This window comes from Osmerus mordax, unplaced genomic scaffold (genome assembly GCF_038355195.1).
Source record: "Osmerus mordax isolate fOsmMor3 unplaced genomic scaffold, fOsmMor3.pri Scaffold_121, whole genome shotgun sequence".
NCBI classification, from domain to species: Eukaryota; Metazoa; Chordata; class Actinopteri; order Osmeriformes; family Osmeridae; genus Osmerus; species Osmerus mordax.
In genome coordinates, this window is record NW_027120433.1 from 1 (window position 1) to 17,440 (window position 17,440).

General features: G+C 53.4%; 1 protein-coding gene across 1 annotated transcript; it reads right to left on the reverse strand.

The window, feature by feature from the left end:
- Positions 1–70: 70 nt before the first annotated feature.
- LOC136939114 (serine/arginine repetitive matrix protein 2-like) lies at positions 71–17,142 on the reverse strand (the record flags this gene model as incomplete). Its single annotated transcript, XM_067231978.1, is given in 24 exon segments — positions 71–493; positions 495–896; positions 1,616–1,678; positions 1,811–1,969; positions 2,243–2,284; positions 2,415–2,540; positions 2,731–2,871; positions 4,094–4,231; positions 4,317–4,457; positions 4,704–4,742; positions 4,817–4,927; positions 5,280–5,399; positions 5,496–7,488; positions 7,848–7,900; positions 8,028–8,126; positions 8,654–8,791; positions 9,143–9,423; positions 9,669–10,129; positions 10,346–10,504; positions 10,772–10,921; positions 11,818–11,879; positions 13,028–14,798; positions 17,013–17,086; positions 17,134–17,142. Coding segments are annotated over 24 exon segments (7,155 nt in total), but the record flags the coding sequence as incomplete, so codon positions are not given.
- Between the last annotated feature and the right edge of the window lie 298 nt (positions 17,143–17,440).

The window sequence follows — 17,440 nt, forward strand, 5'->3', positions numbered from 1 at the left end:
TCTCCTCCCCCACTCACCTTGCTCCTCCCCCTCTCTCGTCCCCCTCTCACCTTGCTCCTCCCCCTCTCACCTTGCTCCTCCCCTCCTCTCTCCTCCCCCTCCTGGAGGCGGGGCTCAGGTCTCTTCTGCTCCTGCGGGATCCAGAGGAGGATCCGGAGGAGTTTCCTCGTCTGGATGTTGGAGGGTGCTCGTCCTCGGAGGAGGCCGGGGCACCCCCTGCTGTGCCTGGAGGAGGCCCTCCTCTCTGGGGCTGCCTCCCCGCCGGGCTGGGCCCTCCGGGTCGGGCTCTGGAGCTTCGACTCGGGCTGGGCCTTCCTGCTATCGGACGAGCCTTTCTTCGTTGGTGACGGCAATGGCTTTTTATCAGAAACTGACTTTTTCTCTGGTTGGGGGTGCTTGGTGTCAGCTGGGGCGCTCTTGGAGGTTGGCCCGGCGTCGGTGCTTTTCTGCCCAGCTGAGGGGGTCTTTGGGTGGGGAAGGGTCTTGTCCTGCTCCCCATGGGCCTGGTCCTGGATTTTGTCCTGGGTCTGGGCCTGGGTCTGTCTGATTAGACGATGCTGATGCACAGCTGCCTCCAGAGCCTTCAGGATCTCCGTGGTTATGGGCGGGAAGTCCAACACCGGCTTGTCTCCGTCACCGGCAGGAGCCTCTGCCGGTGCTGGCGGGACGACCGTGGGTTTACCGGGAGCATCACTGAGCGTTCCCGGGTGAGGCTGTGCAGCGAGGGAAGTCCGCTGGTCGTCTTGACGACACGGCGTGGAGGTTCGGTTACGATCTGGTTCCACAGCAGTCGCGGTTCCCCTTCCACACCCCTCGACCTCTGAACCCTGGCTGACCTCAGTCTGACCCTGATCCGGCCCCACCTTCCCATTGGCCGAGACGTCGGGGTCGATGGTCTCCGCGGCAACCTCAGGGGTCGGCGTGGCAATCACGATGTCACTGGGCTGGGTCAACGTCTTCCTCTGTGACGGCGATGGCTTTTCATCAAAAACAGACTTCTTCTCTGGTTTGAGTTGCTTGGTGTCAGCTGCATCAGACTTCTTCTCTGGTTGCTTGGTGTCAGCTGCATCAGACTTCTTCTCTGGTTGCTTGGTGTCAGCTGCATCAGACTTCTCTGGTTGCTTGGTGTCAGCTGCATCAGACTTCTTCTCTGGTTGCTTGGTGTCAGCTGCATCAGACTTCTTCTCTGGTTGCTTGGTGTCAGCTGCATCAGACTTCTTCTCTGGTTGCTTGGTGTCAGCTGCATCAGACTTCTTCTCTGGTTGCTTGGTGTCAGCTGCATCAGACTTCTTCTCTGGTTGCTTGGTGTCAGCTGCATCAGACTTCTTCTCTGGTTGCTTGGTGTCAGCTGCATCAGACTTCTTCTCTGGTTGCTTGGTGTCAGCTGCATCAGACTTCTTCTCTGGTTGCTTGGTGTCAGGCCCTGTAGAACTGCTGACGAGCTTGATGGTCTCTGGCCTGAAACATGATGGGAGGATTGTGTGATTATTAAAGACTGGTCACAATCTGACCAATCACCGGTGCTTAGCTGTGGACACCTGGCCAATCGCTGGTGGTTACCTGACCAATCAGTTACCTGGAAAAGGAGAGGATGTGGGGCCGGTCTGGTCCCAACCTGTGACTCAAGAACAGACATCACGGCATCTGCTTTCCTTGCTGACATCATCTCCACATACGCCTGGAAGAACACCAACACAAAGTGTACAGATTAGTGGTAGGGTCAAAGGTTAGGGTTATGGGTTAGAGAGAGCACAGGCAATAGTACATCCTCACAAGGAGTGTGTGTGTGTGTGTGTGTGTGTGTGTGTACCTTGTCCCGCAAGACTAGCTTTCTGCGTACAACCCCGTGCTGGGATATGAACTGCAGGACTTGCTGAAGACTCGACCCTTTCTTCATGTGCACCACTAGCAGGTGAGCCTTCATGTCCGTCATACTGGATGACGTCACGTAAGAACTGGAATTGAACCACTAGAGGTACAGGAAATCATCAAGTAAGGACAGGAAGTGAACCACTAGAGGTACAGGAAATCATCAAGTAAGAACTGGAATTGAACCACTAGAGGTACAGGAAATCATCAAGTACGGACAGGAAGTGAACCACTAGAGGTACAGGAAATCATCAAGGACAGGAAGTGAACCACTAGAGGTACAGGAAATCATCAAGTAAGGACAGGAAGTGAACCACTAGAGGTACAGGAAGTTGACCAAAAAGGGACAGGAAATGGGACAGTATGGACTCACCTTTGAGGGAATCAGCTTGAGCAGAGTGATGTACATGTTTTCCTACACAGAAGCGAGACAGGGAGTTCATTTCTGCTCCAGTAAATATCTGGATTTTGTCAGTGCCTGTGACACATTTTGTTCATGTTTCTTAAATTTTTAAGACGGTCAAGGGTGTGTGTGTGTGTGCTACCTTATCTAGAAGGTAGTTCCCCTCCACCAGTTCCACGGTGGGTATAGATTTGAATAACTTGGGAGGACACAGAGAATAGGCTCTCACCATCTTGACACCGCTCAGGTACTGCATCTTTATATAGGCCTAGAGAGAGGGGGAGGGCATTCAATACCAAGAAAGCATACTGGATTCAATTGAGCGTACCAGCTGCAGATTGGTGAGAGAGAGAGCGTACCAGTTGCAGATTAGGGAGAGAGAGCGTACTAGTTGCAGATTAGGGAGAGAGAGAGAGCGTACCAGTTGCAGATTAGGGAGAGACAGAGAGAGCGCGTACCAGTTGCAGATTAGGGAAGCAGAAGAAAGTTCCGTTCCCATCATCATTCTCCTCCACTTCCTGGATGCCGAACGGCAACGCTAGCTCTCTGAGCTTCAGAGGACAGTTTGCCTTCCCAACGATCCCATTCACCTTCACCAGCTGGAACACACACACACACACAGCTGTTACCTTCACCAGCTGGAACACACACACACAGCTGTTACCTTCACCAGCTGGAACACACACACACAGGGGTGTTTGGGGGGGATCAGTACGTACCACAGGGGTGTTTGGGGGAGGATCAGTACGTACCACTGAGGTGTTTGGGGGGGGATCAGTACGTACCACAGGGGTGTTTGGGGGGGATCAGTACGTACCACTGAGGTGTTTGGGGGGGAGATCAGTACGTACCACTGAGGTGTTTGGGGGGGGGATCAGTACGTACCACTGAGGTGTTTGGGGGGGGAACAGTACGTACCACAGGGGTGTTGGGGGGGGGATCAGTACGTACCACAGGGGTGTTTGGGGGGGGATCAGTACGTACCACTGGGGTGTTTGGGGGGGATCAGTACGTACCACAGGGGTGTTGGGGGGGATCAGTACGTACCACTGAGGTGTTTGGGGGGGATCAGTACGTACCACAGGGGTGTTGGGGGGGATCAGTACGTACCACTGAGGTGTTTGGGGGGGGATCAGTACGTACCACTGAGGTGTTTGGGGGGGGATCAGTACGTACCACTGAGGTGTTTGGGGGGGGATCAGTACGTACCACTGAGGTGTTTGGGGGGGGATCAGTACGTACCACTGAGGTGTTTGGGGGGGGATCAGTACGTACCACAGGGGTGTTGGGGGGGATCAGTACGTACCACTGGGGTGTTTGGGGGGGGAGCAGTACGTACCACTGAGGTGTTTGGGGGGGGATCAGTACGTACCACAGGGGTGTTTGGGGGGGGATCAGTACGTACCACTGAGGTGTTTGGGGGGGGTTCGTACCACAGGGGTGTTTGGGGGGGGATCAGTACGTACCACTGAGGTGTTTGGGGGGGATCAGTACGTACCACAGGGGTGTTGGGGGGGATCAGTACGTACCACTGAGGTGTTTGGGGGGGGGATCAGTACGTACCACAGGGGTGTTGGGGGGGATCAGTACGTACCACTGAGGTGTTTGGGGGGGATCAGTACGTACCACAGGGGTGTTTGGGGGGGGATCAGTACGTACCACAGAGGTGTTTGGGGGGGGATCAGTACGTACCACAGGGGTGTTGGGGGGGATCAGTACGTACCACTGGGGTGTTTGGGGGGGGATCAGTACGTACCACAGGGGTGTTTGGGGGGGGATCAGTACGTACCACTGAGGTGTTTGGGGGGGATCAGTACGTACCACAGGGGTGTTTGGGGGGGGTGCCCCAACAGGAACGCTGAAGCTATACATGAGCATCCCCTTCTGCACCAGGAGGGGGCTGGGAGGGGTGCAGAGGGCCGCCCCCACCTCCCTCACTGAGTCCATCTCCACGAACATCTGGATCACACACAACATCAAACAAACTTGTTAGTGTGTCACAGAGTGTGTGAATCACGTACGTGTGTAGCGTGTGTGTGTGTACCTTGTTGACCATGACCAGGTGGTTCCGGAAGGTTCCGTGCTGGGCTAGGTGCTGCAGGACCAGCTGGGTGTCTTCAGGTAGGGTGGGCAGCAGCACCAGCAGCAGCCGGTCTGCCAGCAGGCTGGGGTCCACCGCATGAGACTGGAACAGGACGCACACGTTACACAAGCAGGGAGACAGGACAGAGAGGGAGAGGAGAAGAGAGAGGGAGAGGAGAGAGGGGGAGAGGAAAGAGGGAGAGGAGAGAGGGGGAGAGGAGAAGAGAGAGGGAGAGGAGAAGAGAGAGGGAAAGGAGAGAAGAGAGAGGGAGAGGAGAGAGGGAGAGAAGAGAGGGAGAGAAGAGAAAGGTGAGGAGAGGGAGAGAAAGGTGAGGAGAGGGAGACTCACATGGTTGATCAGCTTCAACAGGGTTGTGTACGCGTTCTCCTGTGACAGACAGAAGGGTAAGGGTTAGTTTACTTGTGTGTGTGTGTGTGTGTGTGTGAGAGTGTGAGTGTTACCTCCAGCATGTTGTAGTTCTGCAGCAGTTTAAAGTGGAGCCTGTGGCCCTGCAGGGAGAGACAGGGGTTGCTCATCTCATTAATGTCTGGACACACCAGCGTTACAAAAACCTGGAAGAGAGAGGGGGGATATAAATTAAGAAGTGTGTGTGTGTGTGCGCGTACCAGTCTGTGGTCTAGGAAGATGTAGACATCTCTGATGGTGATGTTGAAGGTGTGTGTGTGTGTGTGTGTGTGCGTACCAGTCCGTGGTCTAGGAAGATGTAGACATCTCTGATGGTGATGTTGAAGGTGTGTGTGTGTGTGTGTGCGTACCAGTCCGTGGTCTAGGAAGATGTAGACATCTCTGATGGTGATGTTGAAGGTGTGTGTGTGTGTGTGTGTGTGCGTACCAGTCCGTGGTCTAGGAAGATGTAGACATCTCTGATGGTGATGTTGAAGGTGTGTGTGTGTGTGTGCGTACCAGTCCGTGGTCTAGGAAGATGTAGACATCTCTGATGGTGATGTTGAAGGTCTTGTTCATCAGCTGGATGAGTCTGGGGCTCTTTAGCAGCTTGTGTGGGACCCCTGCCACCTTCACCAGCTACACACACACACACATAAATATACCATTAAGATTCAGAGTGCTCTGCTTATCATGAGGTAGCACACACACACGCAACATCATGAAACAGTGCACCTGTAGTTTTGATGATTCCTCTTTGGAATCCGTTTCCATGGAAGCAGGAGTTGTGGGTTCCGGCCGGTGTTGACCGGAGGTCATGGGTTGGGCATCGGTTGTGTTCTGTGAGGGTTCCGTAACCATGGTTACGTGGGCCTGAGGGTCTGTCGTTGTCTCCAAGGGCTCCGGATCCGTGGGTGTGGCCTCTGGTTCAGTGGGAGTGGCCATAGGATTCGTGGGTGTGGCCCCTGGTTCAGTGGGCGTGGCTTCTTGTTCCATGGGCATGGCCTTTGGTTCAGTGGGTGTGGCCATAGGATCCATGGGTCTGGCCTCTAGTTGTGTAGGTGTGGCCTCTGGTTCTGTCACAGTGGTCTCTGGTTCAGCAGGCATAGCCTCCGATTCTGTGGGCGTGGCCTCCGGTTCCGTGGGCGTGGCCTCCGGTTCCGTGGGCGTGGCCTCCGGTTCCGTGGGTGCGGCCACAAGTTTTGTAGGTATGGCCTTTAGTTGTGTCACTGTGGCCTCTGGTTCTGTGGGCGTAATCTCTGGTTCCATGGATGTGGCGTCCGGTTTTGTCACAGTGGCCTTTGTTTCAGTGGGTGTGGCCATAGAATCCATGGGTGTGGCCTCCGGTTTTGTCACAGTGGCCTTTGTTTCAGTGGGTGTGGCCATAGAATCCATGGGTGTGGCCTCCGGTTTTGTCACAGTGGCCTTTGTTTCAGTGGGTGTGGCCATAGAATCCATGGGTGTGGCCTCTGGTTTTGCAAGTGTGGCTTCTGCTTCTGTGGGCGTGGTGTCTAGTTTTGTGGGCGTGGCCTCTGGTATTGTTACAGTGGCCTCAGGTTCCATGGGTGTGGCCTCCGGTTTTGTCACAGTGGCCTTTGTTTCAGTGGGTGTGGCCATAGAATCCATTGGTGTGGCCTCTGGTTTTGTAAGTGTGGCTTCTGCTTCTGTGGGCTTGGTCTCTAGTTTTGTCACAGTGGCCTCTGGTTCCGTGGGCGTGGCCTCTGGTTCCGTGGGCGTGGCCTCTGGTTCCGTGGGCGTGGCCTCTGGTTCCGTGGGCGTGGCCTCTGGTTTTGTCACAGAGGCTTTTGGTCCTGTGGGCGTGGCCTCTGGCTCCGTGGGCATGGCTTCTAGTTTTATAGGCGTGGCTTCTAGTTTTATAGGTGTGGCTTCTAGTTTTATAGGCGTGGCTTCTAGTTTTATAGGCGTGGCTTCTAGTTTTATAGGCGTGGCCTCTACAGCCATGGTTGAGGACTGCTGTCTCGCACCCTCACCTGCACCTGCACCAGGCGTGTTTGGCTCTTCAGGTGAGACACCAGGTGGGCGGGAAGAGGGGAGGGGCTTAGCTGCAGCGTCAGAAGTTCTGGTTTTCTCCAGTGGGCGTTTGGAATCTCCAGAGTTGGAACCAGAGGCCTCAGCTGCAGAGGGCCCAGGAACCTTGGTAACCACGCTCGTCTTGGTAACCGTCTCCTTGGTTGCCCCCTCTCTGGAAGCAGAGGTTGACGTTTCCTTGGTATCGGTTTTAGAAGCGGTCTTGGTTAGAGGTTTGGTTGAGGTCGACTTCGTGATTGCGGTCGATGATGTCTTGGCTGTGGAGGTCAGGGGTTTGGGTGCGGTTGTGGTTGTCTTGGTAACCATCTCCTTGGTTGCCCCCTTTTTGGTAGAGGAGGTTGACGTTGGCTTGGTGTCGGTTTTAGAAGCGGGTTTGGTTTGAGGTTTGGTTAAGGTCGACTTTGTGGTTGCGGTTGTGTTCGTCTTGGCTGTTGAGGACAGGGGTATAGAGGAGGTTGGCTTGGTGTTGGTTTTAGAAACAGTCTTGGTTTGTGGTTTAATTGAGGTTGACTTCTTGGTCACGGCCAAAGACGTCTTGGTTGTAGAGGACAGGGGTTTGGTTGCTTTTGAAGAACCTGAACTCTTAGAGGAGGTTGCGGTCGCCGCCTTGAATGTGTTGGACGATGGTTTGGGAACAGACGAAGGAATTTTGTTTGGGGTGGACTTGGTGGAGGGTTTTCTGCAGAAGAAGCAAAGGGAGAGATTATTGGAAACTGAGAGAGACAAGGAGAGAGGGGGAGAGAGGGAGACAGAGAGAGAGGGAGACAGAGAGAGAGGGGGAGAGAGGGAGACAGAGAGAGAGGGAGACAGAGAGAGAGACGGAGAGAGGGAGACAGAGAGAGAGGGAGACAGAGAGAGAGGGAGACAGAGAGAGAGGGGGAGAGAGGGAGACAGAGAGAGAGGGAGACAGAGAGAGAGGGGGAGAGAGGGAGACAGAGAGAGAGGGAGACAGAGAGAGAGACGGAGAGAGAAGGAGAAGGAGAGAGACAGACAGAGTGAGAGAAAGAGAGGGGAAGAGAGAGAGGGGGAGACACTCACATTACTGCCACGTTCTTCACCTTCTGATCCTTCCCATCATCCTCTAGGACATCCTGAGTTGACACACACACACACACACAGTTTATTGACTGTGTAAATGTATTTACCACTGATCACTATACTGTAGATTACCAATGAAATATTTGTACATGTTTAACCAGTGTGTGTATGTTTATCTACCTTGTCCATGACAACGGTGATGGGTTCCCCACTGATCGTGAGGTTGTTGCAGTTTATAATCGCCCTGGCACTTTCCTCCTCTTCAAACAGCACAGATGCCTAGACACACGTCAAACCAAAAATCTTATTTCATACACTATACATATGTATTCTTCATTAGTCAAGTGTTCCCTTTGATAAAGCACTAGATGACTGAGGTCTGTAAATGATTAGTCTGGGAGCTTTGGTATTTGAGAAAGTGGCTCTGATGGTATCCAGTTTGAGTGTGTGTGTGTGTGTGTTACCTCTTGTATAGCCTTGAGCAGGATAATCATAGATGTGTGTTACCTCTTGTATAACCTTGAGCAGGATAATCATAGATGTGTGTTACCTCTTGTATAGCCTTGAGCAGGATAATCATAGATGTGTGTTACCTCTTGTATAGCCTTGAGCAGGATAATCATAGATGTGTGTTACCTCTTGTATAGCCTTGAGCAGGATAATCATAGATGTGTGTTACCTCTTGTATAGCCTTGAGCAGGATAATCAAAGATGTGTGTTACCTATTGTATAGCCTTGAGCAGGATAATCATAGATGTGTGTTACCTCTTGTATAGCCTTGAGCAGGATAATCATAGATGTGTTACCTCTTGTATAGCCTTGAGCAGGATAATCACGGATGTTTTTCCGAAGGGCTGCACCGCCTGCTCTACTTCCTGGTAGGAGGAGTGGGTGGGAATCTCCAGCAGCCGGACCAGGCAGTCCTTCCCTGGGGGGGTGGGGCTCTGGAGGGGCGGGGCACGTGACGTTAGCCACACCAACACACTTGTTCACTCACACACTTTACCTATCTATCCTTGTGGGGACTCAGAATACAGTCAGAATCAGAATACAGTCAGAATCAGAATACAGTCAGAATCAGAATACAGTCAGAATCAGAATACAGTCAGAATCAGAATACAGTCAGATTCAGAATATAGTCAGAATACATTCCGATTAGAAATCCAGTCTTCCCTTACCTTAACCCCAACCCTAAACTTAACCCTCTTTTTAAGTTTTGATTGTTTCTTGTGGGGATTTCTAGTTAAACAAGGCTTCTCACACACACACACACACACACACACACAGTCTCCTACCACTGCTGCAGGGCGAGGGGTCTTGGAAGTCTTAGCCAAACCCTTAGAGGAGGATGGCGATGAAGAGCGCTTGGCTGCGGAGGCCTTAGAGGAGGATGGCGATGAAGAGCGCTTGGCTGCGGAGGCCTTAGAGGAGGATGGCGATGAAGAGCGCTTGGCTGCGGAGGCCTTAGAGGAGGAAGAGGCGGCTGCCTTTTTCTTGGCCAGCTCAGCCAGGAGGGCAGGAGCAAGTCTCTGCATCATAGCTGCCATGCTGCTTCTGTCTGTGATGGACGGACCCGCTGCGGAACACACACACACACTTATTAATACACATATCACACACACTTAATTAATAACTTATTAATTTTCAGACAACTTTGTACCGTGATGAAACTTGTCTCCTTGCTAGCGGGAATAAAACTATTTTGGACTTTATTTGAACCCAACGACTCTGTGCCCTTCTTTTAAAAGATTTACCTAACACACACACACATATATATACACAAACACATACACTCAACCAGACACACGCTCACTCCCCTACCGGTCAACACCAGTTTCCGTGCCAGCCTCTCAGCGCTCGTCTCCCTGGAGTCCCTCCGGGGGCACGGCGATGACCCTCTACGAGGTCGCCGTGGCAACGGGGACCAGGAGCGAGACGGCGAGCGAGACCGGGCGAGGCGGCGGCGAGAGGAGGGGGGGCTGGCTCGGGCAGGTCGCCGTGGAGACTGGGAGCGGCGAGAGGAGGGGGGACTGGCTCGGGCAGGTCGCCGTGGAGACTGGGACCGGCGAGAGGAGGGGCTGGCTCGGGCAGGTCGCCGTGGAGACTGGGAGCGGAACCGGCGAAAGGAGGGGGGGCTGGCTCGGGCAGGTCGCCGTGGAGACCGGGACCGGCGAAAGGAGGGGGGGCTGGCTCGGGCAAGACGCCGTGGAGACCGGGAGTGGGACCGGCGAAAGGAGGGGGGGCTGGCTCGGGCATGTCGCCGTGGAGACCGGGAGCGGGACCTGATGGATAATATCACAAGCAGGAAGTTAAATCAATCAAACAAACCTGATTATTAAAGGACCAATCAACAATCTAAGGCTGTTACATAATCAAGTCAACAAGCCAATTAACCAATCAATAAAAATTGAATGCTACCCAACCAGCTAAATCGCCAATTAGGCGCAAAAAACACCCTCTCTTCTCATTGGCTGACAGAACAAAAACAGTTGACGGACCCGCGAGCACGTTTCCGTGGTGACCGTGACCGTTGATATGGCCGGCGGGCGGAGGGGGAGTTGCCGTGGTAACGGCAGGGGCTTGGCGAGTGCGACTTGGAGGCCTGGCGGCGAGGACGAGTGCTGGAGACATCAAGCTCACGAGACGGGATATCATTCCTACAGGGAATGATGTTATATAAACATAAGAAGAAAAAAAATACATTTGTGAATCACTTAGAAGACTCAATCGCGATTCAAATGTGAATCGATTTTTTTCAATCACCTACTAACCCTCCATCTTCTCCTCCCTCCATATATATATTTTGATTAAAAATCCCAAAAAATCATGAATCGTGAGGTACCAAAAGATTCCCACCCCTAAGGGTTAGTGTTCAATGTTTCATCTGTGTGACTGTGCTCCCTTATGCTGGTCTCTCCCCTCACCTGGACAGCGGGGTGGGGGGGCCGTCAGGGGGGAGGGGAGGCCTGTCGGGGGGGAGGGGAGGCCTGTCGGGGGCTCTCTCAGGGACCCAGGCTGGGAACTTGGGAGAGACGACAGACTCAGTACTGGACTCTTTTTCAGGTTTTTTCAACCTAGAAATTCAGACGAGAGGTAGAAGGGAAAACAAAGTTTCAATCACAATTTGTTGACATTATATTCATTCTTCATCTTTACTGCAAGCAGAGAGGCTCCCTCACTAAGGCCCAGCTCTGAACATAATGTCTCTTAAAGGCAAAGGCAGACAGAGGAATCTGAGTGCGTTTGCACAGACAGAGTATTACTGAGCGCTGCTTGGCTAAGCATCAGGTCAGGATGACTTTGATCAGACTTTGTAGCAGAGGGAACAGAGGTGTGTTCACCGCCCCCAGGCCAGATGAGGGCTGCTGCCCCCAGGCCAGATGAGGGCTGCTGCCCCCAGGCCAGATGAGGGCTGCTGCCCCCAGACCAGATGAGGGCTGCTGCCCCCAGGCCAGATGAGGGCTGCTGCCCCCAGGCCAGATGAGGGCTGCTGCCCCCAGGCCAGATGAGGGCTGCTGCCCCCAGGCCAGATGAGGGCTGCTGCCCCCAGGCCAGATGAGGGCTGCTGCCCCCAGGCCAGATGAGGGCTGCTGCCCCCAGGCCAGATGAGGGCTGCTGCCCCCAGGCCAGATGAGGGCTGCTGCCCCCAGGCCAGATGAGGGCTGCTGCCCCCAGGCCAGATGAGGGCTGCTGCCCCCAGGCCAGATGAGGGCTGCTGCCCCCAGGCCAGATGAGGGCTGCTGCCCCCAGGCCAGATGAGGGCTGCTGCCCCCAGGCCAGATGAGGGCTGCTGCCCCCAGGCCAGATGAGGGCTGCTGCCCCCAGGCCAGATGAGGGCTGCTGCCCCCAGGCCAGATGGCCCCCCGGTCCATCAGCAAATCTCACCCTACCACCTTGACGAACACACTTTCTGCGGGAAACCCTGCACTTACAGTAACACATATGCACACTACTGCGTTTGGGAACTCACTGTTTTCGGAGGAGTCTGCACTTCTCAATGTGTATGGCTGAATCCTGGTGACGGGCCCACTCCTAGCAACCACACACACACACACACACACACACGCACACATGGTCAGAAAAGGCCTGTCTTCATCATCACGTTCTTATTTACGCAGTAACTAAACCATCTCCATAGAGCAGATTTTCATGCTTCCATCCACCACAACAAATGCAAGTGTTCGAAATACAATGTTGCCTTTCAACTTATACAATAAAAGTATATTATTGGATATTATAATTATAATCTTGGTTTAGAACAACAACAAAAAATCTGGATTTAAACAGCTGCCGAAAAAGAAAACATCTGGAATCTTCAGTCTTCCTCTCTTCTTGTCTCCATGGATACGGCAGCCATCTTGGGGCAGCTCTCCTGGCATGGCCTCCTCCCACAAGTGGGCGGTACAGGAACACAGATCAAACAAGCACTGTTCCATGGTCAAGTTCATTAACAAGGTGTGTTGTGGTCACATATGGGAGGATACAATGGAATTAGTATGAGAGTCGTAAAAAAAAAAAAGACAAACTCTTGTACACTCAGTGATGACAACACAGTCCTTCAGACCTCACTGGGGAAGTCAATTTTGGAGAAATAAAGAAATAAAATGGATCTTCTCAGCCTTGAAAGCAGGAGCCTCTCCAAGGATGGGATCTTGTTTCTTCTTCAGGATGGGTCTTCACCAGGGATGGGATCTTGTTTCTCCTTCAAGATGGGTCTTCACCAGGGATGGGATCTTGTTTCTTCTTCAGGATGGGTCTTCACCAGGGATGGGATCTTGTTTCTTCTTCAGGATGGGTCTTCACCAGGGATGGGATCTTGTTTCTTCTTCAGGATGGGTCTTCACCAGGGATGGGATCTTGTTTCTCCTTCAGGATGGGTCCTCTCCAGGGATGGGATATTGGGAGTCGGTTTGTTCAGACAAAACCTCTCTTTATTAGGGTTTAGTACATACATAATTAACAGACCAGCACACAGGTCACACACATTTACATCTCAATAATACACATCAGAGATCAGTCGTACAAGAAGATCAGATGTTAACCGAGAGACGAGAAGAACACAGGAGAGGGAAACAGGATTCTGGGTGGAGGAGAAGATGGAGGGAGGTGGAGGAGGAGAGGATAGAGGCAGAGGAGAGGTGGAGGGAGGAAGGAAGAGGAGGAGAGGTGGGCATACTCACCCTCAACTCGGCACATTGTATGCTACACAGAGAACAGGTGTGTGGAAACACTCTGGGCAGCCCATGCATCAGCATGTGCATCGTCATGGGAGAGGGGGAGGACGGGTCCATCACTGGGTAGAGAGGTGGTTTCTGTTGCTGCTGCTGTTGCTGCTGCTGTTGCGGCGGTTGTTGTTGTTGAGGCACCTCCACCTCTTGCCCTCCAGCCTGACTTCCACCACTGAGCACCACCAGCCCGGAGCGCAGGTGGGTGGGCGCACGCGGGGCAACCCGTCCTGGGGCAGCCGTGGGCCGGATGCCCCCTTGCTCCCTCACCGGGATGGGTTTGGGCGCCTTGGGGTCCAGCAGGCGGTCATCCTTGTCCTTCTGGGGCAGGGAGATGGGGCTGGGGGCTCGCTGGCTGAGGTCTGGTCTCGGCATCGCTGCGTACGAGCCGGAACCGGACACCGTAGCGATACTGGACACCCTGCCGTACATCGACGCCACGTTGTCTTTGGCGACGGCGTCACCAGCATTGAGGCCTCTGCCGCCGCCACTGTCCGTCAAACCCCCGCCCCCGGAGGCGTGCCGGTAATCGATGACGTTGCTCTGCGGGCCTCCGGGCTGCTGCTCCAGCGGGGGGGCGGAGGAGGGGACGCCCGTTCGGGCTCCCGGCCGTTCCAGTCCGCCCCCGCCGCCGGGCGGGGTGCGGTGGTCCACGTCCAGGGTCGGGGTCCTGGCGGCCTTGCGGATGCGGATGTCCCTCAGGATGTAGGGCAGGTTCTCTGGCGTGAGCTGCTCGTCGGGGTAGTGGCTCAGCATCTCCAGGTCCTCGTTGGAGAGGCCGAAGGTGGCCAGGATGCTGCTGGCGTTCTCCGAGGTGTAGCGAGGAGCGGCCCGAGATGAGGAGGAGGGAGAGGGGGAGGAGGAGGGAAGCATCATCGGGGCGCTTCTGGAGACTCCTGTGGAGGAGGCGCTACTTCCTGCTCCTCCTCCACTTCCTCCTTCTCCTCCATACATGTATGCAGAGCCCATCTGAGGGGAGGACTGAGGCTTGAGGGAGGCACCAGCGGAGAAGGTAAAGTGTCTGGAGGGAGTCTGGTAGGACGGCCAATCAACAGAGCCACGGTCTGACAGTCCGAGGGGGGCTTGCAACATGGAGGAAGACGAGGACGGGGGGTATCCGCTAAGGCCACCCCCCAGAGATGAGCCCTCGTTCCTGGGGAGCTGGTCCAAGCGAGGGTTACGCCCCCCCGGGGCCTGCTGGCCCATGTGGCTGAGTAGCCTCGCCTCTTCCCGCGCCCCGCGGATGTGCATGTCGATGGAGCTCTCCATGTCCGGGGTGAGGGCGGTCGCCCTCTGGCCCATGCCATAGCCCATCTGCTGGGCCATCGGGGGCAGCATGCCCCCCTGGCTGGAAGTCCCTCCAGGGCCCTGGAGGCCGGGGCTGCCGCCCAGACGAGCAGCCCCCAGGGGGTCCATCACTGCCTGGGTCGCCGACCCGCTGTACTGGGCCGGGCCGGGCCGTGGGGGCTGGGAGTAGGGCGCCCCCCAGGGGTTGTAGAGGGGATGGGACATGGCGTTGGCTGTCTTTAGAAGGTTGAGGAGCGAGAGGGCTGCCGCCGAGGGGGATGGGGGAAGGGTGGGGCCGGCGTTGCCGATGGCAATCGCGTTGAGCTGCGTCAGAGCAAGCTGCGCTTTGATGTGGGCCAATAGGAGGAGAGGGCTGCCCAGCCCTCCAATCAGGGTGGGCGTAGGGGGCGGGACACTACGCTCCAAGAGCAACGCAAAGCTGAAAAAGTTGGCAGAGAGATGTGGGTTATTGACTAGTCTGGTCTGAACCTCTCACAGCCTCCCGGAGATTCTGAGGGGGGCAGCAGACTGAAGCTCTGGGTGAGATTGGTCTGGTCTGGTTTCATTGAAATCCACTCAGTTCTGAGTATAAAACAGATCTTCCTGGTCTTCGCTGGGGACAGAGAACACAGCAGGCAAAAGCAACAGAGCACAGACACAGCAGCAAAGCTGGATCAGCTTCTAACACAGCATTGAAACCCAGTCTTACTCCTGACCTCACCTGACCCCAGGGCCTGGGGGGAGGTCAGTACGGTTTCAATCAGAGTGGCGCCCTTCCTTCACAAGAGCCACACGTCTTGGTCATGCTATACGATCACTGTTTAGTGGTTCATTCAAACACATAGGAGCAGATAAAAAGTCACTAATCAGTATAAAACCGTATGAAACTAGGGATGCACCAGAATCAAAATTCTTGTCCGAAACCGAAAATAATGAAACACTAGGCCGAAGTTCCTAAACATTTGCGTCGGCTAGGTGGCTATAGGCTAGGTGGCTATAGGCTAGGTGGCTATAGGCTAGGTGGCTATAGGCTAGGTGGCTATAGGCTAGGTGGCTATAGGCTAGGTGGCTATAGGCTAGGTGGCTATAGGCTAGGTGGCTATAGGCTAGGTGGCTATAGGCTAGGTGGCTATAGGCTATGCTTCCTCACTGATGACATGCTGGCTGCATGTATCAAGTGCGAGCGCCTCGCTCCACGCTGGTAAAATGTTTTCAGCCTTTTTTTATTTATTTTTATATATAATTTCAGCCAAACATTCATGCCTCCCTATCTGGAACCTGCCTCTTCACCCAAATACAGAAACAGACTGATCTCCTGGTAACTACCTAGTAACCATCCAACTTAGTAACCACCTAGTAACCAGACAGATCACATGGTAACCACCTAGTAACCAGACGGATCACCTGGTAACCACCTAGTAACCAGACATATCACCTGGTAACCACCTAGTAACCAAACTGATCACATGGTAACCATCTAGTTACCAGACCGATCACATGGTAACCATCTAGTTACCAGACCGATCACCTGGTAACCATCTAGTAACCAGACCGATCACATGGTAACCATCTAGTTACCAGACCGATCACCTGGTAACCACCTAGTAACCAGACCGATCACCTGGTAACCAGCAAGACAACAAGTGAGCTACTGAACCACTCTGCTTGACTGCAGCCTTGAGAACACATCTGCTAACACGAGAGGGAAGGAGGGACAGAGGGAGGAAGGGAGGGATACAACAGGAAGTGGGAGGACAAACGTCTGCCAAGCGCCATCACCCAGATTACTGACTCTCTCCCACACACACAAACTCTCTCTCTCCCACACACACACACACACAAACTCTCTCTCTCACACACACACACACACACACAAACTCTCTCACACACTAAGTCCTAAGAATTTCAGTGCCCAGTCTGACCTTGTGTTGTTCTGTGCATCTGACAATAAAAGACTTGAACTTGAACACACACGTATCGAAATGCAGTATCACAGCAGCCTTGGGAGTTCAGTCAGAAGCTCATATTGCCGTGAACATTCATGAGTCTTGGTGGGCAGCACAGCAAGGTAGTGTTGAAAGACTAATCAAACCCCGCGGCTCAGGCTCCTGTCGCAGAACAGACCAAGCAGGCCCCAAACCAAGCACACCTTCAAAACACTGCAGAATTAGGCACTTCTGATCCTTGATCTTCTCATGCATTGTCTACATACATTAAATGTAAATAAAATGTTATTTAAAAAAAAAACAGGAGGATAAAGGATATGCTTTACAGAACCATTATAAAACACAAACAAGTTACACAATGATTCGGCGAGATATATGTTAGTTGGTTAAAGTAGTCTCATTTGTTAGAAGTTGATGTCTAGCTAAATCCGTTAGCACTGAACAACCTTACCTGTAGGCCTCTGCGGGGGCTCCTAAAGCTATTAGACATTAGCAATCTACTCATCTAGCAAAACGAACCGGTCTTCCGTTGACAACACTGTCCGTGTCCCCGGCCCGGTATTGAAAAGTAGCAATACAGCTCATATTACTAGACACGCACTTCGACACAGTAACGGCAAACATCAAACAATGATAATGTTCACCGGTGACTGATGGAAGCATGTGTTCGGCGAGGGGAGAAATAGAAAAGAAAATAGATAAGCTACCTTGTCGAGATAGGCAATGCAGTGTTTTGCTGGTTAATGACCCCGCCGACTCGTGTCCCTAAATGACTCCAAAGCTACGCCAGACAGCTAGGACGTCACCGTCAAGGCAGCATGGCGTTACCTGCGGCATGCCAGCTACCTACGTAGACCTGGCTGTACAACCTATGCGGGCCGGGCATAAATATAGCCACACAGCTTTGATATTTAGCTTTGTTAAGACTGGTGGCAGGTATAGTAACGTTGGGAGGTCTTAAAAACGATCTGATACACGGAAAGGCACTTAAAGCTAGCTAGCCGGATAGGCTACAATGCCAGACACTTTCATTTCTAAACGACTTCTCCTTTGTCTAAAACATTTATCACATACTGTAGCTAGCCTGTTACTACAATGCGCTAAAGTCTAGTCCGGATAGCTCAGTTAGCAAACC